The sequence below is a fragment of the Arachis ipaensis genome, chromosome B4 (genome assembly GCF_059453495.1).
Source record: "Arachis ipaensis isolate K30076 ecotype BB chromosome B4, ASM5945349v1, whole genome shotgun sequence".
NCBI classification, from domain to species: domain Eukaryota; kingdom Viridiplantae; phylum Streptophyta; class Magnoliopsida; order Fabales; family Fabaceae; genus Arachis; species Arachis ipaensis.
Window position 1 is genome coordinate 110,508,795 of NC_142439.1, and position 26,385 is coordinate 110,535,179.

General features: G+C 39.3%; 1 protein-coding gene across 1 annotated transcript; it reads right to left on the minus strand.

The window, feature by feature from the left end:
• Positions 1–15,072: 15,072 nt before the first annotated feature.
• Positions 15,073–17,759, minus strand: LOC148568762 (uncharacterized). The gene is made up of 3 exons (XM_088483457.1): positions 17,667–17,759; positions 15,190–15,417; positions 15,073–15,105 (listed from the first exon to the last, which is right to left on the minus strand). The coding sequence occupies exons 1-3, from the start codon at positions 17,757–17,759 to the stop codon at positions 15,073–15,075; spliced, it is 354 nt and encodes a 117-aa protein (XP_088339583.1).
• Positions 17,760–26,385: the final 8,626 nt, after the last annotated feature.

Genomic DNA, 26,385 nt, shown 5'->3' on the forward strand with positions numbered 1-26,385 from the left:
TCACAAGTCACAACTACTTCATTAATAACCCTAAATTATCACAGTTGGTCCAGATATGTTTGAATTTTCTTGAAATCAAAGAATAAAATTAAATTTGTAGATGTCACTCTCTTAAAACCCAATAAGGATGATGACACTTATAAAGCATGGGATCGGTCCAATTTCTTTGTCTTGTCATGGTTGCATGGCTCACTGAGTTCTGAAATTCTACAAAACGTTCTTTGGTGTGGCATATGAGCTTTGGAAGGACTTAAAGCACAGGTTCTATGAGAATGATTTGTTTGAATTGCTGAGCTGGAAGAAGATTTGTTTACCATAAGTAAGATGAGTTGTCTACTATTTTTATTATAAAAAATTGAAAGCTATTTGGGAAGAATTAGATGAATTTCGACCTATACCCACTTGTCTTTGTGGAAGCACTTGTAGTTGTGATTTGGATATAATACACCATTATAGGCATCAGTCATATGTGATTCAATTTCTCAGAGGTCTTAATGACTAATATGTAAATGTACACTCTCAAATAATACTCGTGAAGTCTTCCAGATGTTACAATAGCTTTTTCTCTTCTTCTCCAACAAGAAAGACAACAAGTGCACAATATTGAGCCTAATTCTAAGGCATTAGTAAATTCTGCTGTCAGTAATGTTTTTGAGATAAAACCAAATGGTCAATAAAATTGTGAATTTTAAGCCACACCCTCTAATATTCGTGGTTGAGGAAGGAAGCATAGTGTATGTGGAAGAGGCAACGAAAGAGGTGCATTTTGATTATGTTCATACTGTGGCAAAATAGGACATTTGGTAGACACTTGATACCATACATATGACTTTCCACCATACATGAAACAAAATCAAGTTAAGGCAGGAAATCACGTTATGACTTCTATTGACATTATCAATGCTATAGAGAATGAAGAAGTCAGCATCACTCCTTCTCCTAAAAAGGATGAGAACATCAATTTAGATAGCTTGTTTTCATCTAAGCAAAAGAAAGCACTAATAGCACTCTTTTAATAACATCAAGAATTTTCTAATAATAAAAATTTGACAACAATTCATGCACCATCAATAGATGTATATCATATCCTTTTTTTTCACTCATGTTTTGAGTTCAAATGATTGGATTTTAGACCCAGGGGCCACTTCCCATATTTCTTTTACTCTCAAACATTTTTAGTCAATTAAATATATCAATCCAGTCTTATGTCAAATGGTTTAGAAACTGTTACAACCGTATGTAGAATAGTTTTTTTTTCAGAAAATTTCTACTTGACTGAAGTTCTATATGTATCTACTTTTAAATGCAATCTAATTTCAATTTCAAAAGCAACTAATGTACTATCTTACTGATTTATGTTCAATGCTCATGATTGTAAGATATAGATGTGGCTTATCTCAAAGATGATTGGAGCTACTAATTAGAAAGGGAATTGTATACAATGAAATCCCAAGCAATAGTGAGTGCTACCATAACTGCATCTACAAAAGAAAACTCAGAAAAATCACATACATATACTTCACAAAGTGTTCTTTGGCATCCTCAATTAGGATATATTTCATTTTATAGATTTTAACAATTACAAAAAACTCATCCATTCATTACATATCCTAAGAATGATATACTATGTGATTCATGTCATTTGGCTAAACAAAAAAGATTACCTTTTTCAATCACTTTAGTAAATCTAAATCTTTATTTGATTTAATCCATGTTAATATTTGGGGTCCCATTTCTAGTCTATCTACTTCCGTCGATAAATATTTTCTCACCACTATTGAAGATAAAAGTATATTCATTTGATTATTTTTCATGAAAAATAAATTTAAAATCAGTAATTTGTTTAAAAATTTTATTCTAATGATACATACACAAAGGGGTCATGGTTAAAGTTGTAAGATCTAACGATGGACCAAAATTCTTGATGAAATATTTCTACCAAAAAAACTAATTTTGCATCTAACAAGTTGTGCTAAATGATCACCACAGTAAAAGAGTATGGTAGAAAGAAAATATTAAGCTATCTGGCAAGTGCACTTCTCTTCACTGCTAACATACCAAACTACTTTTGGCATTATGCAATGGCACAAGCTATTCATATTATTAATAGAGTACCTCCTATCACAATTAATAATTTTAATCCGTATCAAATTCTCAACAATTCAATTACAAATTTAAGTTACTTAAAGACTTTGCATGCCTGGCTTTTGCTTTTACTTTACAAGCACATACAAAGAAATTAGATCACAGATCAAGAAAGTGTATTTTTCTTGGATATAAAGTGGTACAAAAGAATATATTTTACTTAGACATTAAAACTAAGAAAATATTTATATCAAGGAATGTTATTTTTTATGAAAGTTACTTCTCTTTTCATAAGGATACATCACAAATTAGATAATCTCAAAGCAAAAGTAAAGCTCTGAAACGAATATTCAACATGAAATAAAAATGTTAATTAATCTATTCGATGATTTTACTTTAAACAATGGCTTCAATCCAAATGTTATTAGTGATGAAATTCCTACTAACCTGGTTTTTTCACTAAATTCTAATTTAGGAACAAATTATAATTCTTCTACATCTAACATGCTACCTTATTCATAGGAGACAAGACATAAGTAATACATCAAACACTGATTTGCAAGAAAATATTTAAATTCATATTCTTCTTCTCATAATATACATTCATGTCTACCATCTCAAAACTTACAGTCATCTCATATTACACAGCAACAAAACACTAATTTGAGAAGATTTTATAGAGAAAAAAAAAACAACCAACTTATTTAAAAGAGTATGATTGTATGCATCTCACAATTTCTACTCAATAAGCTTCATCATCTTCCTACATCAAGCACCCAATATCCAAGTATATGTCCTATGACATACTATTAGCATGACATAAGACATTTTCAATTGTTATCTCTTTTACCATAGAATCAAGAAATTATAAAGAATCTATTCTTCATGACTGATGGAAAAATTCTATTAGAGAATAATTGAAAGCTTTAGAGTTCATGGGGTAGGTTCCTATTTATGAAAGTAAACTGATCTGTCAATTTTCCTATTTGGAACTTTTCCATGTCCCCTTCTGGTTCAGGTCTTGGCTTGTCCTCCATCCTGACGTCCAGATCTGCTAGGAATACGCCAGCTGCCTTCTTAGATTCTTTCCTTAAGGAGAGACTGGCGCTGTCACAGGCGACTGCCGTCTCTAGGTCTCCCCTTATAAAACCAACTGTTCCCTTGTCCGTTATGAACTTCATTGTTAGGAACTCGGTGCATATTACAGCTGAGAATTCATTGATAGTTTTCCTCCCTAGGATGATGTTATAAGCAGTGGAGTCTCTGAGGACTACAAAGTCTGCCATAACCGATTTCCTGGCGTCACCAATTCCTAGGCTGATTGGGAGAGAAATCGTCCCGTTGGGTTTGATGTAGTTATCACCTAGTCCCATGACTCCATGTTGGTGATTTTTGAGGTCGGATTCCTTGAGCCCCATGGCGTTGAACACGTTTCTGAATAAGATATTAGAGTCGGCTCCCGTGTCGACGAGGATGCGCCTAACCAGTCCTGTCCCGACCATTGCTGTAACTACCATGGGGGGGGGGGTTTGGGGAGGTCATTGAACCATTTATCTTCTAGGGCAAAGGATATTGTGGGGTGCCTTTTGCTGGTGGCGGGACCATCTGTCGAGATGGAGAGTACGCGGGTATCCCTTTTTGCTGCCGATTTGGATTTAGGGAGGCTGTCGCACCCGACCACGATGTTGACCACGAAAGTTGGGGGTTATCGGTATCTCCTGTGGGTTCTTGTCTTGGCTTAACAGTTCGGCTCTGGTCTTCTTCGGAGTGTTCTCTTTCCCGCTTCCTTGGTTCCCTGATGAGCTGGGAGAATTCGCTCAGTTTTCCCTCTTTGATGGCCTGTTCCAAGGTGTCTTTGAGGTCGAAGCAGTCTTGTGTTTTGTGACTGAATTCTTTATGGTAATCGCAGTAAAGGCTTTTGTTGCCTCCTGTTCTCTCTTTCAATGGTCTAGGTCTGGACAGGATTCCGTTGTCCGCAATTTGTTGGTAGACTTCTACTATGGGTGCCGTAAGTGGCGTGTAGTTCGTGAACCTTCCTACTCGTGGGTGCTTGGGTAACTTGTTTAGGGTGCCGTCCCTAGGAGCTTCTTTGTGACTGTCGACCTGAGGGGCCTGCCGGGTTGGCGGGTTAGGGAGCAGCCGCTTATTGGCTGCTACAACCTGACTGACCTCTTCGTCATTGATGTATTCTTTGGCTACGCTTTGGATTTCCTGTATGGTTCATACGGGCTTGGTTGTGAGGTGCTTTCTGAAGTCCTTGTTTAGTAGCCCATTTGTTAGGCATAGGCTAGCGACTGAGTCCGTGAGGCCGTCGATCTCCAGACACTCGTCGTTGAACCTATCTAGAAACTTCCTGGTTGGCTCCCCGGGTTTCTGGGTGACTCCCAATAAGTTAATTGGGTGCTTTGCCTTGGCTATGTGCGTCGTGAACCGAGCTAGAAAGCTCTGGGATATGTCTGCGAAAGTTGTGATAGATCCTTGTGGGAGGGTATTGAACCATCTGATCGCTGGTCCGGCCAGTGTCACGGGGAATGCTCGGCATCTAACCGCGTCGCCTACCCCTTCCAAGTTCATCCTTGCTTCAAAGGCTGTGACATGCTCCTGGGGTTCCTTGGTCCCATCATACCTCATGTCTGTCGGCTTGTCGAAGTTTCTCGGGAGTCGGACTTTGAGGATTGAGGGGTGAAAAGCGGTGGCTCCCATGATAATGGGATCTTGTTGTCTCCTGGCCTCCTCTTTCTGGGACCCCCAGCGGCTTTCCGACTTGCTTCGAGTGGGTCTGGAAGTTGCTTGCGTGTGCACCTCTTCGTGCCTTATTAGGCTTCTACCTTGGCTGTTGTATGCTCGGGAGGGGGAGCGGGTGTGGGCGTGGGACCGGCTGGTGCCGCCGTGCGAGTGGCTGACATTTTCGTGGGATTGGCCCCTCGCCGCCAACTCCCACTCGAGATTTTGTACTCTATGCCTGAGCTCTTGCATGATCTTGGCGCTGTCGGCTCCCGTTCCCCTGAAGGAGAGCCTTTCGGGGGTCTTAGTGTACATTTATTGGTTGGGTTGAACGGAGGGTCTCGGATGTTCGGCAGCGCAGGCTGTCAAACTCGCCCTGCTCAAACGGGCCCCGCCTCCTTCGCGGAGCTCCTCCGAAGTGATGAGTCACTCCATGTCTGTGCCGGGATCCCTACAGACGGCGCCAATGTTCGTTACCTTGTGTTTTCGGGTTGTCGGAAGGTGATGAGTAGGAGAGAGGGGGAGACCCCGAGCTGGCGTGGAGCGAGGGAGATCGTGCGCTGGCAACATCGGAGGTTGAACGGAGTGGGGGTGGCCACCTGCAAGGACACTCCGACGATCAAGTCAGAGTCCGTACTGGAGGGTGGCAGAATTAGGTAAGAATGTGACGTACCTCGGGGGGGGGGAGCTGTCCTCTCCCCTTATATACTATGTTGGGTGGGCCTATCAATGGTCAAGCCCATTGATAGAGGAGCTGTGAGCTGTCCCTTTTCACGTGAGCAGGTTGTCCCGGACTTTGGGTCGGGATGCCGGGTACTGACCCTGAGGACACCGACCCGAACGATAGCACGCTTTGGGTGGTAAGTCGTTCGGGTCCTGGGTCGGGTGTTGGGAACCGATCCGTGGGACCTTTTGCTGGAGGTTTGGGCCTGGGTGGGGCAGTGCATGCCCCGACCCGACAACTTCTTGGACTGAACTTGGCAGTCCGTAACAAGTATCAATTAGTAATTTTGAAATTTTGATCGAACTTAAAGTATTATTACATGTAAAGTTTAATCTAGCACTCAAATCTAAGTGTTATTTTGTTGTTAAGATCCAATATAAACCACAATTTGATGTAAAGTTCTCCTTAAGCGTCTAATTAAGTGTGAGTTAGTGATTTAGATTAAATTTAGAGCATTAATTTAATTTTGATGTGACATATGCTCTTACACATGTAATTAAGTATCAATTAGTAATTTGAATTAAATATAGAATATCACTTCATATATAACTAAGTCTGATTATTATGAACATAAATTAAAAGTTAATTTGTTATGAAGATAACAATCAGAACATTATTTGATGTGAATTTTGCTATTATTTCTCTAATTAAGTGTGATATCAAGTTTAGAATATTATTTCATAGCAAGTTTACTCTGGCATCCAAAAATTAATATTAATTTGTTTTTTATGAGATTAAATTTAGAATGTGAATTCATAAGAATTTGTAAATTAAAAATCTTAAAAAACTCACTTAAATTTAGAGTATGATTTGACATGAAAATTTTATTTGTACATATAAATAAATGATAATTAGTGATCTGATCATATAAAAAATTGAACATAATTTAATTTGAAGTTCATAATCATAATAATAAAAAAAATTGTTAATTAGTTCTTAATATCAGATTTAGAGTATGATTATTTGATGTAGTCATATGAATTTCTATTTTGCACTTTTAATTAAGTGTAAATTAGTGATTTCAATCAAAGTTAAAGCATTACTATATATGAAATTTACTCTTATATACTAAAAATTAATATTAATTAGAAGTTGAGATTCAATATAGAACATAATTCAATGTCAAGTTCATCGGTAATCTCTAATTAAGTGTGAATTAGTGATTTAGAATAAATTTAAAGTTCTATTATATGTAAATTAATGATTTAGATAAAATTTAAAAAGTAATTTTGATATGAAATATACTCTCAGACATTTATAAATTAATAATTTGAATTAAATGTATGATTATTTGTAAACCTAAAACTAAAAGTTAATTTGAGATAGTATTTAGAATATTATTTGATGTGAATTTTACTATTATTTCTCTGATTAAGTGTTGATATCAACTTTATAATATTATTTCATAGCAAATTTACTCTTACATCTAAAAATTAGCATCAATTTGTTTTTTATGGGATTAAATATAAAATATGAATTGATAAAAAAAATTTATTAAAGATCTTTAAAAAATCACTTACGAAAATCTTTAAAAAAATTACCCAAATAAATTTTGATTGTATTGAGTTATTTATTTTTTAAAGAAAAATAAAAAATTAATATGTTGTCAAAATTAGATATATATGTCAATTAGTAATTATGGTTTAGGTTATTTAACATTATAAAAATTTATAGATGAACTTTTGAATTTGTATTAATATTTGATTTGTGAAAACAAAAATAATTTGCAATCAACAAAATATCACTCGACATTCCTTTTTATTCTTTCATTAAGACACAAATTACAAAAAAAATAACAAAAATTTTTAAAAATATTTTTATTATCTATTTCTTCTTTTAAACTATGGTAAATACTAAACAGTTTCCTTTAATCTTTGGGAAAACTCTAATCCCAAGTCCTAACAATTTTGCATCAGAATGACTAATCCTAGCCCTAAACCCAACTCCAACCCTAACCCCAACCCCCTTTGCAAATTCCTAAATCTATGCAGTTGATGGGGTGGCTACTAGCGACATTGACGGCGTGGACCTACATTCCTCTCAGCTTGCCTTGTTCTTTCTTCTGTGTTAGTACTCATCTCTGCTCGTGGGAGCTGTGCTCGCGTTCTTCTCTAGTCGGAGTCTTCTACTCACATGCTTAGTCTCTCCGCCTCTGAAGTCTGAAGCCTTGTCCCCCTGGGTGCTCCCGTGCTTGTTCGTCAACTCTCATGGTTGCCGAAGAACATCGCGAGTCAGTTCAGGTAGGTGGTCTCTGTTATTATGTTTCTGGCTTTTCATTGTGCACCCTTTATTTTCTACTGGCTTTCTGTTATTCTTATGTATAATGGTTTTATTGGTTTAGGTTTTAATAGTTTTCTTCTTGAATTAATTGAAGAACAAAAGTAAAGTTGCTCCCTGGATCATTTACATGATTCTTTTGGTATTTAAAATAGTTGAATGTTGATAAACGGTGTTGAAACAGGGCTAAGATTGCGGTGAAGCTAAAATATTGAGGTATGCTTCGAACACCAACATCTCATTTCATTTTTATTTTCTTGTACTTCCTTTAATTTTTTGCCCCTTAGGTGACAAAAGAAAAGACGGGGGATAAAATCGTTGCACTCCAACAATTAATATTGCCATTTGGAGAGGTGAGTTTTCAAAAGAGTTGTGATGAAATCTATTTCTATTGTCTCATTAGATGTTGTTATGAAATATGTTTCTATTTCTATAGTTTTTATTTGGTGTATCTCCTGATACTCTCGTTTGTGTTTGAAGGAAACGACTTCTTTTAGTGATTCCCTTACGAGGTTCGTTCGAACCATTGTTGCTGAGGAGATACGTTCTTTATCCTCCACAATAAGCGACCAGGGAAAAAAGATTGATGCAATCTTGTCCATTGTTTCATCTGGACCCAGATTTGTTGCTCATCATATTGATGATGCTAGTGCTGATGAGAATATTACCGTGAGTGGGTCACCTCCATCAGTGATAGCTCATACAACCGCAACAAAGGCTCCATTTCAATAAAAATCATCAAGGTGTCCTTTGGCTCAAAACCTCGAACCAGATTGCAAACCATCCGGTCCATTGAGTGATCATGAAATCAGCGAAAACGCTGGCTTGAAACGGCATAAGAGTACCACTAAATGCAGAGGTCAGAAAGCAACATCATCGATTAAGGTTAGAAACTCAATTAATTAGCTTGATTTGGATGTTCATTTTTTGACATGGATTTTTTCCCTAAATAAACTGAAAACAATGGGGGAAAAAGGGTTTTACTTCTCTTTTCTGATTCACAAAATCCTAAAAATAAAAATAGAAACCAATCAACCCCTTTGGTCTGTAGATAACATCATCTCACTTTCTATTTTAATTAAATTATTGCTGATGATTTGATGTGAAAAAAATGAATGAAAGTCAGATTTCAAGATTTTAGGACAAAATTGAAAAAAAATTAAGTAATTACAAGTACTTAATCAAAGGCACTACACTCCTGTGATTTACTCTTAAAAGAACAGGACATATCTATAAATAATATTTAAATAGGTGAAAGAGATTATTCGTTAATTTTTTTCAATTTTATTTTATCTTAAAAATCCTCTCTGACGTAGAAGTTGCATCTTGTAGAAGAAAATCCCCACACGTGGAGACTTTAAACTACAGCGAGGACATCCATGGCTATATGAATCCCATGATTTGGTGAACATGTATGGTGATGAGATGAATACGATAATAGTCCCCTCTTTCCCGCATATCCTGTTAAGTACTCTGTGTCTTTGTTTTAAATACTTATACATGTTTCTATCGAAATTGATAGTGCTTGGAGGTGGCATTTAGGCCGACATCAAAAATGGTTTTCATGGGGACTGAGTTGGCTATTTTTGCCTATATCTTTGGAATTGATTATGACCCCAAGTAGGTCACTTACTGATTTTGGAGATTTGGAATCAAATGCTTATTTCGTGAGATATAACTTGCGATTTTGTTATTAATAGAGAGATTCTTGTGCCTAACGGACATTGTTGTGAAAGCTGGGAAGCATTGATGACCCTTTGTCTGAAAAATCGGGTTGGAGATAACGTAAATCATGAAGTAATTCATGTGATATACCTTTTTTACTTTGTTGAATTTGATTGATGACTAACAATTTCTGGCTCGTCAAATGTAGGTTTTGAATCTGGTGGTATCAATGCTTATGAAACATGCAGCAGTTACAGTGGAAGGCAATAAATGGTTCCTCCCAACCACTTTTGCTGCAAGTTTCTAATGGCATAAATCATTTTGCTTTCGATTATGGTCATTATTTATTTATTATCCCAAAATATTTTGGGTTAAGTTTTGATTTCATATTACTCTTGTTATTGTTAGTATCTTGTAGCAAATAGCACTCCAACAACAACATATTTCTGTTGGGACAATGGAATACATCAAAACAAACTTTATGGGCAAGGTTGAAGACCTCTCTAAGGTAATAGACTATCTTGATGAGTTATTTCAACTGTGGTAAAAAATAATTAACTCATTTTATCCTTGTAACTAATAAATGATTTAAGCTAATGACACAGATATACGTACCTATTAATGTTAAAGATCATTGGTTCCTAGTAGTTGTGGAAAAAAGTAGAGGGTTGATTACATATCTAGACTCTCTAAAGTACTCAAAACAAAGGCACGAGAGGATGAAGGCAATATATGATGTGGTGTGTTCAATGGACTTTTAACCTTCAAAAACATATCTCTATTTTGATTGTGAAACCAATTCCATGTCAAAATTCATTTCTTTGATTTTCAGATTTCTTTCTTGGAGAATATACTATTGGATGATTGGTTTTACCAATCGGATAATACTGAAAGGCCAATGGTTTCAAAGTTCAAATTTCAAGAACCAGAGGTGCCCCAACAAGATGCTCAATCGTAAGTATCATAAATCAATTACCTAACCCATGATATAATTTAGGATGATACATACTATGTAAGTTAAATGCTTAAATTTATTTCTTTAATGGAGGAGGCATTAATTTGTTGTAAAAAATAATGAGAACTCTTGTTTTTTAAGCAATGACTGTGGTGTGTGGGTTGCACAATGGTAGACACTCTGTCATCTATGGCGGCGTGGTGCCATACCGGTATGATCACATGTCCAATTTGCATTATATGCTACAATTTTTTTTTGTTTTTATAACATCTATCTCAATTTAATGATGGAGGTATACGGCTTCAATATTAGGTGGTCAACGAATACAACAGAGTAAGGATGACCATAGACTTGGTGTATGGACCTCATAATCCAAGGAGAGAAGACATTCAAAGACTTGTTATTGAAATTTGGAATAAGAAGATGCTAAAGAATGTCATTCAATCTTAGGATGTAATCTTTCAAAGTCCATGTTAAAAACTATATAATTTCTAAAATTTTGGAAATGTAATTATCTTTATTGCCTTGTGTTTTGTCACTGCTAACCCCTATAATGGGAGAATTTTTATGCCCAGAAGTGACGATGACATGATTAGTATATCTAAATCTAACTGGGTTCTTGATGAATTCATATCTGACGATATATTTTGGATTGATTTGGATGGATTTCATCACATAAACTCACACTTATTCACCTAAATAGCATGCTTTTGTATTTTCTCCCTAAATTGTGCTTGATTAGGAAAACATGCTCTTTTGTGCTTAGTTTGACTAATTTTATTCCATTTAACTTCCGTTCGATACCTTGATGTTATTTGTGAGTGATTTCAGATGAATAAGGTAGGAATGGCTTGGTGGGAATAGAAGAGGAGCATGCAATTGGAAGAAAGCATGAAGAAAGCAAAGGAGAAGAGAACAGCCATGCTTGCGTGCGCACAAAGATGCGTGCGTACGCACAAGGAGGAAATCAGCATGCGTGTGTGCGCACAACTTTCTGTGCGTATACATAAGTGAAAAATCGGTGAAGTGTGGGGACGCACACGCCTGTGCGTCCGCACAGGTACCAACGCATGCCTCCATTAAAAAGTCACATGCTGCGCGGTTTTGGGGGTCACTAGGCCCATTTCTAAAGTGCAGAAGGCTGGTTTGAGAGGCTATATTAAGAGCATGTCAACACATAACAAAGGGAGCTCACTTGTAGGGTAGAAAATACATAGTAGGAGTAGGAGTAGTGTAGATTAGGAAATTCTCTCTTAGGGTTTTAATTAGGGTTTGTAGCATTTTATACTTCAAGTTTGATTTGGGATTAAAGCAATTTCATTGTAAGTATTTCTTCAATTCCTCTTTTAATTACACTACTTGTTCTACACTTTCATCTATTTTAATTTCCTTTGTCAATTTACATAATCTTATAATTTTGGATTCCTAGTTGTTTAATTTGATGTTTGATGGCTTTTATATATTTGTTTGAGTTATCTTTATTGATTTTGATCATTTATGGTTCATAGCTTTCCTTAATTTACCAATTTTGCCATGTTTTATGTTTATGCCCACTATGTGTTTGATGAAATGCCAATTTTGATTATGGGGTAATTTTCACCCATTGGCTTAGGGGAAATGAGTCTATGGATTACTAAAGCCATAATGTCCAACATTCAGTGATAATTCTTGGGTTGTTAGTTGTTATTGTTTCCACTAACGCTAGCTTTTTACTAAGGTAATTAGTAAGTTAGCTAGGACTTGTGGATTGGTAACAATTATGCTCACTTGACTTACTCTCCGATGTGAGGGTTGACTTGGTGAGATTAATCCATCATAATTATCATAGTTGTGGTTATGGCAAGGAAGGGATTCCATAATTCATCCCAAGTCAAGGTTTTTTTTTTATGTTTTGAACCACATTTTCATTACTTTTTAGCCTTACTTGTTTATATTACATACATAGTTCTTTTATTCCTTCATTTAGTTTATTAATTGTAATTTTGTCTAGTTCTTTTATCTCTTTATTTGTTCACTTCAATCATTGAAATCCCTTGCTTTCCACAACCAAAATTGTATGCACTTGTTGTCACTAGTTCCTAGGGAGAACGACCCAGGATTAAAACTCCCGGTTATTTTGTGTTGATTATGACATCTTTAGGATTATAATTTGATTGATGATCAATGGTTGAGTGATGAGCGGATAATTTATACGTTTTTTGGCATTGTTTTTAGGTAGTTTTTAGTATATTTTAGTTATTTTTTATTATATTTTTATTATTTTTTTTTTGCAAAAATCACATTTCTAGGCTTTACTATGAGTTTGTGTATTTTTCTATAATTTCAGGTATTTTTTGGCTGAAATTGAGGGACTTGAGCAAAAATCTGATTTAGAGGCTGAGAAAGGACTGCAGATGCTGTTGGATTCTGACCTCCCTGTACTCAAACGCATTTTTCTGGAGCTACAGAAGTCCAATTGGCGCGTTCTCAATTGAGCTGGAAAGCTAACATCCTGGGCTTTCCAAAAATAGATAATAGTTCATTCTTTGCTCGAGATTTGATGGCCCAAACTGGCGTTCAACGCCAGCCAGAGACCTTTTTCTGGCGTAAAACACCGGAACTGGCACCAGAACTGGAGTTAAACGCCCAAACTGGCATCCAAGCTGGCGTTTAACTCTAGAAAAGGCCTATGCATGTGTAAAGCTCAATGCTCAGCCCAAGCACATACCAAGTGGGCCCCGGAAGTGGATTTTTGCACTATCTGCACTTAGTTACTCAATTTCTGTAATCCTTAGTAACTAGCTTAGTATAAATACTAGTCTTTCCTATTGTATTTGGACCTTTATCATCTTATGCCATTTTTCACATTTGGAGGCTGGCCATTCGGCCATGCCTAGACCTTTTTCTCTTATGTATTTTTCAACGGTGGAGTTTCTATACCTCATATATTAAGGTGCGGAGCTCTACTGTTCTTCATGAATTAATGCAAGTACTATTGTTTCTCTTTCAATTCACGCTTACTTCTTTTCCAAGATATACTCTCGTACTTATTTCAGTTAAGTCAGAATGAAGGGGTAACCCGTGACAATCACTCACTATCTTCGTTACTCGCTTAGCCAAGATCCGCGTGCCTGACAACCACAAGCGGTCTACATGATGTTCAATGTAGTCATTGGACGACAGCCGGAGTATAGTCTCTTGGGTCTCTGATCCACGGATTTGACTTGCCTCTCCTGACAATAGAGCATTCGAATTCGTGAGACTAGAACCTTTGTGGTAGAGGCTAGAACCAATTGGCAGCATTCCTGAGATCCAGAAAGTCTAAACCTTGTCTGTGGTATTCCGAGTAGGATCTGAGACGGGATGACCATGATGAGCTTCAAACTCACGAATATAATGTTGGGCGCAGTGACAGTGTGCAAAAGGATAGAGAGATCCTATTCCGACACAAGTGAGGACCGACAGATGATTAGCCGTGTGGTAGCTGTGCCTGGTATTTTTCATCCGAGACGAGAGATCCGACAGTTGATTAGCCGTACAGAAACCGTACCTGGACCATTTTCACTGAGAGGATAGATGGTAGCCATTGACAACGGTGATCCACCAACATACAGCTTGCCATGGAAGGGAGCACGCATGATTGGATGAAGACAATAGGAAAGCAGAGGTTCAGAAGCAACAAAGCATCTCCAAACACTTATCTAAAATTCCCACCAATGAATTACATAAGTATCTTTATTTTAATTTACGTTTTATTTATCTTTCAATTATCAAAACTCATAACCAATTGAATCCGCCTGACTAAGATTTACAGGATGATCATAGCTTGCTTGAAGCCGGCAATCTCTGTGGGATCGACCCTTAATCGCGTAAGGTTTTATTACTTGAACGACCCAGTGCACTTGCTGGTTAGTTGTACCGGAGTTGTGAAAAGTGTGATCACAATTCCATGCACCATTGAGTTTGGACTATACTTGCAACATTAATCCTATTTTTAGTGTGAAAATCCAAATCCATGCTTTTGGTCATCGTCAGTTCTTCATTCTAATCATTCTGGTCTCATAGGCCTGAGTGGTTTGTCTTTCAAAATTACCTTTACACATAAAATGGTTCAAATAAAAACTAGTTCAAATACCTCCTATAAATACTTGATAGACTATTCAGATTAAGATGTACATTTGGATTGGTTTCTTTACTTTATTTTCATAAGTACTTTTTCATTACAAAAATGCTTTTGCAATTGGATTGGTTCGTTCAATATTTTTCAGCAAAAAATTTACTAGGAAAATCATGTTGCATTTGAATATACAACTTAAAAAAGGCATTGATGAAGATAATTCGATAGAGTTTACAAGTCATGAACTCATGGTATTATCTTATCGGAGTGGTTGATCTAAACAACTAAATAATAAAATAGAAACCATAAAGCTTTCTTTATTCAACTACCAGGGAGTGTGTTACTGTTCATGAGAATCTCCAAATCAAATACTTGAACACAACCATCAGAATTCATTGAACCAATACGGTGAGTACTGAGTACAATATATTTAACAAAAATAAATTACCAAAGGACAAAATATATGCACAATTCGCATACTAACAACACTGGAATGGTTCAACAAGGTAATGTAACATCCCAGAAGCAAAATTAAGTTATTTTTCACTATTGTTTCAAGGTATTCCTAGCTTCCATGGCCTATATAAACATATGAATAGTTATGTCAAAAATCATGAAGAATTATTTTCTAACGGTTAAAGCACAAATACAAATAATTTTCACCTGTAAAAGCCATTGATGCCCAATATTTTGCAGAGTGGTTGGTTGGGCAGGTACTCCATTCTGTGGCATTGGAAATAAGTTACTAAGAGTTGGATAAAATTGGACCCCTGAAAATGCTCCTATACCCACCAGATTCGATTGAGAACCCATGAGCTTAGTACTAGATTTTGCACTACAGTTGCACCCATTATTCTCACTCCTAGTGGCACCAAGAGGCTCTTTTGCTGCCTATCTAGCATGTCAAATAAATAAAAAACAATTCATTACAACCTAATGTCACATTTCTTAATTTTTACGTCTATAAATAGATGGAATTACATAACCAAAATTTTTAACCATGCTAGGAGAATAAATATGATTAACATACTAATATGAAAATAATTGATCAAATTTTTTTCAACAAACAAAATTTAGCAATCTTTGCATAAATAAGCTCATCTGTGTCTGTACATCGAGAAGGGAGATGGTCATGGCTCCGGTCACCTTCATCAACCAACTTTGGACAATGCCTCTTTGTATGACCCTTCACGAAGCAATTTGAACATGACCTTTTCCTAGTTTCATTCTTCTTGAGTTTGGGTGCACCTTTAGTCTTAGCGACACATGGATCACCAATAAATTCAGCAGCAGGATACAATACATCAGTAACACCATTTTGCCTTTTAATGCTACACCTTTTCTCTATATCTTTGGTCCATCTAGTAACTTTATTCATCGTATCACCAAAAAGTGGAACTTCTTGAGCCGCAAGGAATGACATCCACATTGTGGCAACTGACATAGCACCATATCTCATTAAGAAACCTTTTTCAGCATCATTTGCAGTGCTTTCGACTGTTTGATCATTAGTATACTTCTTTGCATCTCGGGTCCATCTTTTTAGAATTAGACTTTCTGAAAATTCATCTACATCCTCTCGTCTCAGCACACACAACATATTACTACAAGGATACCCTTCATGATCCCAATGACAGCATTCACACTCCAATTTCTTCTCATTGCGATCATATACAACTATAAATATTTTGACCCTCTTTTGAAAAGCACAATCTTGTATACCATAGTTGTGGAAAGGGGTTGACTATGTATAATATCTAAAGAAACCACTTCTTCAATTTTCTTCTCACTAGTTTGAATATCTCTCTAGTATAGATGTTTGTAGCACAAAGCTCGAGAGACGGTAAGCCAGTTGTCAAAACAGGATCAGAATTGATTGTCTTGAATTGAGAAACCATCTTATTATTGTGGTAATCTTGTAAAGCCCGCTCAAGATTCTCCACCAACTCTAAGATGTTGTGCCTTGAATGAACAAATCTCTTTATGAAGTTGTTAATGCCTTCACATCGTAAAGTAGTTCTAAAACCAGCACAAAATTTATCTCGAAGAAATGCCTTGGCCTAACTTTCTTTGTTTTCATATTGTTTGTCAATCCATGACATGTCACTACCACCAAACTCTTCAACCAATTTTGACCATTCCTCCTCAAATTCATCAACATCCCACTTGGCATAAATGAACTTCTGAAATGATTCACATAATTCTGGGTCCTTGATTTTCAAAGTAGCATTTTTCTGAAGATGCCATCCGCACAATTTATGGGTTGTATTTGGAAAAATCTCATTAATCGCCTCTTTCATAGCCTCGTCTGCATCAGTCACAACAAATTTAGGATGCTTGTTCATCATGACCTCCAAAAAGTTAGCCAGTAGCCACTTGTACGTGGATGCCATTTCATTATTAAGTATGGCAAACCCGAATATACACGTTTTCCTGTGATGGTTACTCCCAGAAAATATTACCAATGATTTTTTGTACTTATTCTTTTTGTATGTAGCATCAAACGCAAGGACGTCACCAAAATATTGATAATCAGCTCAGCATATTCCATCAGCCCAGAATAAACTACATAACCGATCCTCCGCAGTTGAACTATATCGTGCCATAGCCATCGGGTCAACGTCAGCCTTTCCAAACAGGTAGCTTATGGTAGCGTTGGCATCACCACTTAAAATACGTAAGTGTTGACTCCTGTCAAGGTGGTTATCTAAGTCTTTCTTTGTAAAACTAGCTCTGGCATACCCACCGTACATAATTTGAGATGTTGACACACCATACATATGCGTGATGTCAGCTTGTGCCTTGTTTGCATCAGTTAACTGCCGATGCTTCGGAATTAGGTGAACGATGCATTGTGGTACTAAGTCATGGTTATATTCATCGAACAAATTCTTAACCCTCCAAACAGTTGCACTTTTATCAAAATATAAACACAATTTAGCTTGACAATTAGTTCATGTCTTAGCCCTTTGTTCCCCTTTTCATGAAATATTGTCATAGTATTTCTTCTCTCTCAATCCGGCCCTATTACAAAAGAACCTTCGCCTTGAGTAACAACCATCTTTGGTTTTCACAAAATCTCCCTTCCGAACTCCAAAGCCAACACATTTGGCATATCTCACATACACATCATATGCTACCTCTGATGTTGGAAATGTATGATTGATAATATCTTCGACGGTAACAATTTCACACTGTTTGCAACCACCACATTTATATTTTTCTATTTCCATCTCTTGGTCCAAGCTACAATCATCGTCATTAGCTTAACCCACTTTTGTCGTTTCCATCTCCATCTGAAAGTTACATAAATAAAGTATATCAATGTGCAATTTAATATTAACATAAATATCGCATATAATAACATTACTCATTTCACTAAATTAAGACCTAGCCTAATAAATTAGAAGGGACAGTTACTCTTTTTTAGAATAATGATAAAAAAATATATAAATTGTAATTATATTGTAATAAGTTATATTATGATAAAATAAAATAATGTGGTAGAAAAAATATTAATCTACATTATTACAAGGGTTATTATTGAATATGCACAACTTTAAAGCAGGTAAAGATTTTATAAATTTTTGGAACGCTATTTGTTCCCATTTTCAAAAGCCATGAAACACTATCCTGAAAATCCTATTGTGGCAAAGAATTTTTCAACAAATTTTATTAATTTAAAAAATTTATTCATGATGTTTTATTATTGCTCACTTCTAATATGAAAGAGTACACTCTAGAGTACATGAAAATAAAATCTATTTCTTATGTATTTGGCTAAAATTAGGCTCAATGTCAATCGAATAATCACACAAATCATGAACAAGCCAACAGTTTGCAAATTAAAGTTTATATCAATGTTTAACGTTCAGCAACATAAATTGCTATTATCAATTTAAAAGAATAACCTAACAATTAGCAATTACAAGTTATAAATTACCAATTATCAACCAAACCAAGAACGCAACAACAGTTAAAATATAAAAAAAAATAGAGAGATCCATTACTTCATTTTTGTCGGAAGGGAGTGAATAAAGGAGTTGAATGCTAGTGGTTCGTGGATGCTTACCTGATGAAAGATGCAGCAACAGCTATTGAGGAGAACCACGTCGTTGAGGGCAAATTGCTACTGGTGACGAGATTGAAATAGTCATTATACCACCTGCAAGAGAGGACATAGGAGATTTAGTGGTGGAAGAGACATGGATTAGTGAAACACTGAGCTCTTTCAAAATAACCACTAGACTTACCTCTTATTGCAAAAACACGACTTCCATTACTTCTTCTGAAAAATTATTACAAAAAATCCCAACAAATTTTTATTCTGTTCTTCTGAAATTCTTAACCCTTGATAGCTTAGAGAAGGAAAAGAGGTAGATAAAGGGATTGATGGCTCAGACGAGGGAGGGCGAGCGAGGTCGGTCTCCGTCATTGGAGAATATGGTTTCTGTTGTTAGTGGTTCTTCCCGGTTTATCGATGCCGAGTTTCTGATCGACGGGCCTGTTGATCGTGAGGGGACGACGCGTCGGCCCCTAGTTTTTAGCTAGCGTTCGTCACCTTTGGAGTTCCTGTCATTGGTTGACGTGAACTTTCCATATTCCTGCGCCCATTTTATTTTGAGGCGTGCTGTTAGTTGCATTTTTCGAGAGAAAATTTATGGTGAGGGGACGCTTGGGCTGCTTTCTACTTTTATCCCTTCGTGCTTAGTTTATTTTTCGGGGTATTTTCGTCCTCTCACAGTTTAAAACCGTTACGGTTTTTGCCTCCTTTGGTGCATTCGTTTCATTTTTTTGTTTCTTTTTTGTTTGTTTGCCCTGTGAACCTTCTTTCATCTTCCTCAGTCTGGTGCCTTCTGTTTGTTGCTTTTGTGCTCCTGCTTCATGTTTTAGTGCTTTCCAAATTCACGCTTGATTCATTAGGTTGGTGTTCTTTTTTCCTTTACCCTTATAATCTGTGTTGCTTCCTGTATTTCTGTTTATTTTTGTTTGCTACTCTTTGGTGTTTTTTGCTGTTATGGACTGGGACTGTATTTTTCTGTCATGTATGATGGTGCCTCTATTTTGGGGTAGTGGGTTTTATCTTTTGAGGGGATGAGCACCACTGTGTTAGGTGTGGTTTTGTGGTGGGTAGCATTTCATTTTCTCCGCCATTTTTTGCCGGTTAGTTGGCCTGATGATGGTGCTCATCTCTGTTTTAGGTATGGCTCATCAGAGGACTGAGGGTGCGGGTGCTCCGGTGATCCCATCCGGGGGAGTTCTCTCCTTTTATTCCTGGGTGACTAGTGACGTTTGGGGAACACTGTCGTGGATGACGAAAGTGGACCTTCAACGGCTCCGCGATCAGGGGGCTGTTTGTGGGGGTGGTGACGCCGAGCGTCATTATGAGCTTGCACTCCCTAGGGTCGACGAGAGAGTTTGCTATACCAATCTCGACTCGCCGACCGTTCCGGATTGGATGTGGGTATATGAGGCGATGTTTACCCGACTCGGCGTGCGGCTCTCGTTTTTGCCTTTTATTCAGCAGTTATTGAGTCGGTGTTCCGTGGCGCCGTTCCAACTACATCCAAATAGCTGGGCGGCGATACGGACTTTTGAGCTTGTCTGCGAGTATCTGGAGCTCCCGGCTTCAGTAAACGTTTTCCTTTTCCTCTTCTTATGCACCTTGCCTACCAAGGAAGGGAAGCATAAGAAGGGATATATGTCGTTTAGGGCCCAACCTCACCGTCGCGTCTTCGGTTTATACGAGGACTATTTTCATGGTTTTAAAGGGGGGTACTTCAAGGTGCATCCTACTATGGGGCATCATCCCTTCTGGTTGACGTTGGAGGGGGAGCGCCAGTTTCTGACGTATTGGAACTTCGGCGTGGGGCTGTCGGTTCTAACGCGGGTGACTCAAGAGTTCTTGTCTCTGGAGGATCGGAATGTCGCCAGTGTCCTCTGGTATTTGTTTGGGGAGTGTCCTTTGAACCCTAGGGATGTGATGGGGTACTCGGTTGCTTGCCGGACTTTTGTTGGTGTGTATCTTTGCTTATTTCACTTTTTACCCGTGTTACCGTATTAGGTACTTATATGTTTTTTTCCTTTTTTCAGTTGAGATGGCTGGTGGTATGACATCTTTGGTGAGGCTGAAGGCTGCCATAGACCGAGAAGATGCGTCGGCAGCTTCGTCTTCCACCCCTTCCTCCCGTCCTGCCGGGGATTCCTGGGCTATTTCGCAGGAGGTGGTCTCGGCTACGGCTAGGGGTGGCGGTCGTGTCTCTCCTGGCCTGGCGACTTCAGCTGGGGAGGAGGAGGTGGTCGTTGTCTCGGCTACTGAGGCTTCCCGGAAGCGAAAGAGGCCGGAAGAGATAAGCAGCGAGAATTTGGGGGAGGAAGGTACTGTTCCGTTCGTAATGGACCAGAGTTTCGACGCTCCAGCTTTCATTAATCAGTACTTGATGCCCGGCACCGAGGGGTTTTTTTATGATTGCAATGTGACTTTCCAAGGCAAGTCGGTGTATCGTGCCCTCCTTCGTTCTGCTGTGATAGTTCGGAAGGCTGAACCCGTGATGGCTCAGGTTGGCCTTCTTGATAAGGTGCGCCTGGCTCAGTCCGAGGTGGTAAAGATGAAGGAGCTGCTCGGGGCCTCAGAGGTGGCGAGGGAGAAGGTGGTGAAGTCGTTTGAGGATGCAGGGGCCGAGATCGTTTGTCTTTCCGAGGTTGAGATTTCACTTTTGTCTCAACTTAGGGGAGAGCGAAAGAAGGCCTCGGATGCCGAGTCCCAAGCGGCCACTCTCCTTGCTGAGGTGAACACTTTAAGGGCCGAAGTTGCAGGCTCAAGGGCCGAGGTGGAGATGTTGTGGAAAGAGAAGGCGGTGCTTCTCGCCGATGCAAAGGGGGTGATCTCTGCTATCGAGGAGGCGATGAAAGCTCAAGCCCAGGTCCTTGCGCCGGAGATTGATGTGTCCATCATGGGGGTGTTCAAGACCATTCAAGATGGCCAGATCGTCGAACTCGAGTAGGGTGTAGCTTTTGGTTGTTTTTATTTTTACTTGTGTAAGGATTTGTAGTTGGCCTTGTGGTCGTACTTTATGATTTTGATACTTAGCGCTGAATTTGTGTTATTTAGGCCGTTCGGGCCGTTTTTACCTATTTGGTTTTGAGTATCTTTGAGCCGTTTGTCATGACCTATGTGTGTTCCCGAGTTGTTTAGAAAGAGGGCACCGTTGTTAGGTCGTGTTGCTGTTATTTCGTGGATATCCGTTATTAGGCCCCGGGGGTGATCAATCCCCGGTGAAGGCCATTCGTTTCTTGCCGGTTTGGGGAGGGCAAGCATCCGTTAAGGTGGAAAAGAGAGAGGCATAATATAGACATAAAATAGACTTTTATTTATGTCGGGCCTTGTTAAAACCCTCCCTTGCGGGCGGGAAAGAGTACCCGAGGAGATCGTTTAACGTATATAAAAAGAAGGGTAGAGATTGACTAAAGGGGAAGGGAAAAGAAACAAAGGAAGGGGGAAAGTAACTTAGAGCTTTGCCCTTTAGCTCCCTGTTTCGTGGCAGGGTGTTCCTAACTGTAGTACCGTCGTAGGTTCACGACATTCCACGTCCTTGGTATCTCAAACCCGTCGAGTCGCTCTAGTTTGTAGGCTCCTTTCCCGATTATTTCCCTGACCCAGTACAAACCCTCCCAATTGGGAGTGAGATTCTCTTCTCCGGAAGTAGGGGATCCGATATTGTTTCATCGTAGGACGAGGTCGTCGGGCGAGAAATCTCTTCGGATTACGCTGTTGTTGTATCTAAGCTTGATTTTCTGCTTTAGAGCCAGCTCTCGCATGTGGGCTATGGATCTTATTTTGTCCGTGAGGTCCCACTCTACGTCTTCGTCGTTGCCCCTGACTGTTCTTCTAGGGCTAGGGTCTCCAACTTCCACTAGGATGATAGCCTCTATGCCGTATGTCAGGCAAAACGGGGTTTCTTCCGTGGAAGTTTGGGGGGGGGGTGGTTCGATATGACCAGAGGACCGATCCGAGCTCGTCGGCCTAGAGTCCTTTGGCTTCGTCGAGCCATTTCTTGAGTCCTTTAACTATTATCTTGTTTGTTGATTCTACTTGCCCGTTTGTCTGGGGGTATTCAACCGAGCTGAAGCACTGGTTTATGCGCAGCCCTTCCAAGAATTCCCTGAACTTCTTGTTGGCAAACTGGGTTCCATTGTCTGAGATCACGATCTCAAGAATCCCGAATCTGGTTATTATGTGTTTCCAGACAAACTTTCGGCATTGCGTCACTATGATGGAGGCCAGGGGTTTGGCCACGATCCATTTGGTGTAGTAGTCGATCGCGACGATGAGGTATTGGAGTTGTCCGGGGGCCGTAGGAAAGGGTCCAACTAGGTCGATGCCCCATGTTCCGAATGGCCGGTTTGCCGTGATGGAGCTGAGCAGGTGCGGGGCAGCTTGGTGGAAGTCAAAATGTATCTGGCATTTGTTGCAACTTTTGACCAACTGCATGAAGTCCCTGATGACGGAGGGCCAGAAGTATCCCGCTTGGATAACCTTCTGGGCCAGGGCTTTGCCTCCCATATGGTGGCCACAACAGCCTTCGTGGATTTCGCAGAGTATGTATTCCATGTCCCCGGGCTCAATGCACTTGAGCAGGGGTTACGAGAGTCTACGCTTGTATAGTTGCCCGGCCACTATGGTGTAGTTGGTGGCTTCCCTTTTTATCCATTTTCTTTCTTTGGGGTCTTCGGGTAGTATTTTATTGAGGAGGTATTGTAGGATAGGGGAGGTATATGGGTCATGGTCGGAGATCCAAAAGTTAGTGTTGGTCACGATTGATACAGATGGTTTTTTGGAAACTTCCTGTATCAGCGATCGATTTCTTTGCCCTGGCTTGGTGCTGGCCAGTTTTGAGAGTAGATCGGTCCTTGCATTTCATTCCCTGGGAACGTGTTGGACGGTGACATGATCGAATTCTTCAATTAGCCTTTTTTACTTTGGTGAGGTATTGTTGAAGCAGGGGGTCTTGTGTTTGGTAGTCTCTGTTGATTTGGGAGCTGACTACCTGGGAGTCGCTGCACACCTCTAAGATCTTTGTGCCGACCTCTTTGGCTAGTGTCAATCTGGCCAAGAGAGCTTCGTACTCTATCTGGTTGTTAGAGATCGGAAACTCATACTGAACGGATTTTTCGATCACGATCCCATTTTGGTTTTTGAGTATACCCAGCTCCACCGGAAGTAGTGTTGGACGAGCCATCTACATGTAGTTTCCAAGCTTCGGTGGTGGGTTTTCCTGGAGTCATTTCGGCGATGAAGTCTGACAGGGCCTGTGCCTTGATCGCGTTCTGAGGTTCGAACTTTATTTGTAATTGGAACAGTTCGATGGACCATGCTAACATTCTTCCTTCTAGGTCGGGCTTTTGTAGGACTTCCCTGACCGCTTGGTCGGTTCGGACCGTAATGAGGTGAGCCTGGAAGTATTGTCGGAGATGCCAGGAGGCTGTGAGGGGTGTAATGGCAAGTTTCTTGAGGCGAGAGTAGCGCGACTCTATGTCTTGGAGGACTTTGCTTATGAAGTAGATAGGCCGTTAGGCCTTATTCTCGTCTTCTCGGACAAGTGCTGCCGCAAGTGCTTCTTCGGTTATAGATAGGTATAGGTAGAGGACTTCTCCTCTCTAGGGTTTAGCGAGAATAGGTGGTTCTGCTAATACTTTTTTAAAATGTTGGAATGCCACTTTGCATTCGGCTTCCCACTTGAAGGGAGTTCCTTTCTTCATAAGTTTGAAGAAGGGGATTGCCTTTTGGGCCGACGCTCCAAGGAAATGGGAAAGTGCGGTTAGTCGGCCTGTCAGCTTTTGGATTTCTTTGAGGTCCTTTGGGCTTGTTATCTCGAGGACCACTATGCACTTTACGGGGTTTGCTTCTACCCTGCACTGTGTGATCATGAACCCTAGGAATTTTTCTGCTTCCATTCTAAAGGCGCACTTTGTTGGGTTAAGGCGCATTCGGTGTTTTCTCAAGGTGTCCATTACCAGCTTGAGGTCGCTGATGTGTTACTGGCTGGATTGGGTCTTGGCTAGCATGTCGACTATGTAGACTTCTACCTTGGTTCCGGATAGGCCCTAAAATATCTTGTTGACGAGCCTCTGGTAAGTGGCTCTTGCATTTTTCAGGCCAAAGGACATGACTATGTAGTAGTACGTGTCGTCGGGGGTGATGAAAGCTATTTTTTCCTTGTCGGGTCGGTGCATGGTTATCTGATTGTACCCCGAGTAGGCATCCATGAAGCTAAGGTATTGGTGACCGGAGGTGGCGTCCACCAGACCGTCGATGTTTGGTAGGGGAAAGGCATCTTTTGGACAGGCTTTGTTTAGGTTTGTGTAGTCGACTGATGAGCGGATAATTTATACGCTTTTTGGCATTATTTTTAGGTAGTTTTTAGTATATTTTAGTTAATTTTTATTATATTTTTATTAGTTTTTAAATAAAAATCACATTTCTGGACTTTACTATGAGTTTGTGTATTTTTCTATGATTTCAGGTATTTTTTGGCTGAAATTGAGGGACCTGAGCAAAAATCTGATTCAGAGGCTGAAAAAGGACTGTAGATGCTGTTGGATTCTGACCTCCTTGCACTCGAAGTGGATTTTCTGGAGCTACATAAGCCTAATTGGCGCGCTCTTAATTGCGTTGGAAAGTAGACATTCTGGGCTTTCCAGCAATATATAATAGTTCATACTTTGCCCTAGATATGATGGCCCAAACTGACATTCTAAGTCAGCATAAAATTCCTGGCGTCAAAACGCCAGAACTGGCATACAAGCTGGAGTTAAACGCCCAAATTGGCACAAAAGCTGGCGTTTAACTCCAAGAGAAGCCTCTACACGTGAAAGCTTTAATGCTCAGCCCAAGCACACACTAAGTGGGCCCGGAAGTGGATTTTTGCATCATTTACTCATTTCTGTAAACCCTAGGCTACTAGTTCTCTATAAATAGGACCTTTTGCTATTGTATTTTCATCATCGATTAGTCTTATGCTATCTTAGATCTTTATGGGGGCTGGCGTCACGGTCATGCCTGGACCTTTATTACTTTTGTATTTTCAACGGTGGAGTTTCTACACACCATAGATTAAGGTGTGGAGCTCTGCTGTTCTTCATGAATTAATGCAAAGTACTATTGTTTTTCTATTCAACTCAAGCTATTTCTTCTCTAAGATATTCATTCGCACACAAGAACATGATGAATGTGATGATTATGTGACACTCATCACCATTCTCATCTATGAACGCGTGCCTAACAACCACTTCCGTTCTACATGCAAACAAGCTTGAATGTGTATCTCTTGGGATTCTAGAATTATTGGCAGTCATTCCTGAGATCTGAAAAGTCTAAACCTTGTCTGTGGTATTCGAGTAGGATCTGAGAAGGGATGACTGTGACGAGCTTCAAACTCGCGAGTGTTGGGCGTAGTGACAGACGCAAAAGGATCAATGGATCCTATTCCAACATGATCGAGAACCGACAGATGATTAGCCGTGCGGTGACAGCGCATTTGGACCATTTTCACTTAGAGGACGGGAGGTAGCCATTGACAACAGTGAAACCCAACATACAGCTTGCCATGGAAAGGAGTATGAATGATTGGATGAAGACAATAGGAAAGCAGAAGTTCAGGAGGAACAAAGCATCTTCATACGTTTATCTGAAATTCTCACCAATGAATTACATAAGTATCTCTATCTTATTTTATATTTTATTCATCTTTTAATTATCAGTTCTCCATAACCATTTGAATCTACCAGAATGAGATTTACAAAATGACCATAGCTTGCTTCAAGCCGACAATCTCCGTGGGATCGACCCTTACTCACGTA

Coding starts and splice junctions, on each gene's coding strand:
- LOC148568762 (XM_088483457.1), bottom strand. CDS start 17,759: ATGGAAATAGAAAAATATAAATGTGGTGGTTGCAAACAGTGTGAAATT. Junction 15,418..17,666: donor ATACATTTCCAACATCAGAG/GTAGCATATGAT, acceptor CATGCTAGATAG/GCAGCAAAAGAGCCTCTTGG. Junction 15,106..15,189: donor GGCATCAATGGCTTTTACAG/GTGAAAATTATT, acceptor ATGTTTATATAG/GCCATGGAAGCTAGGAATAC.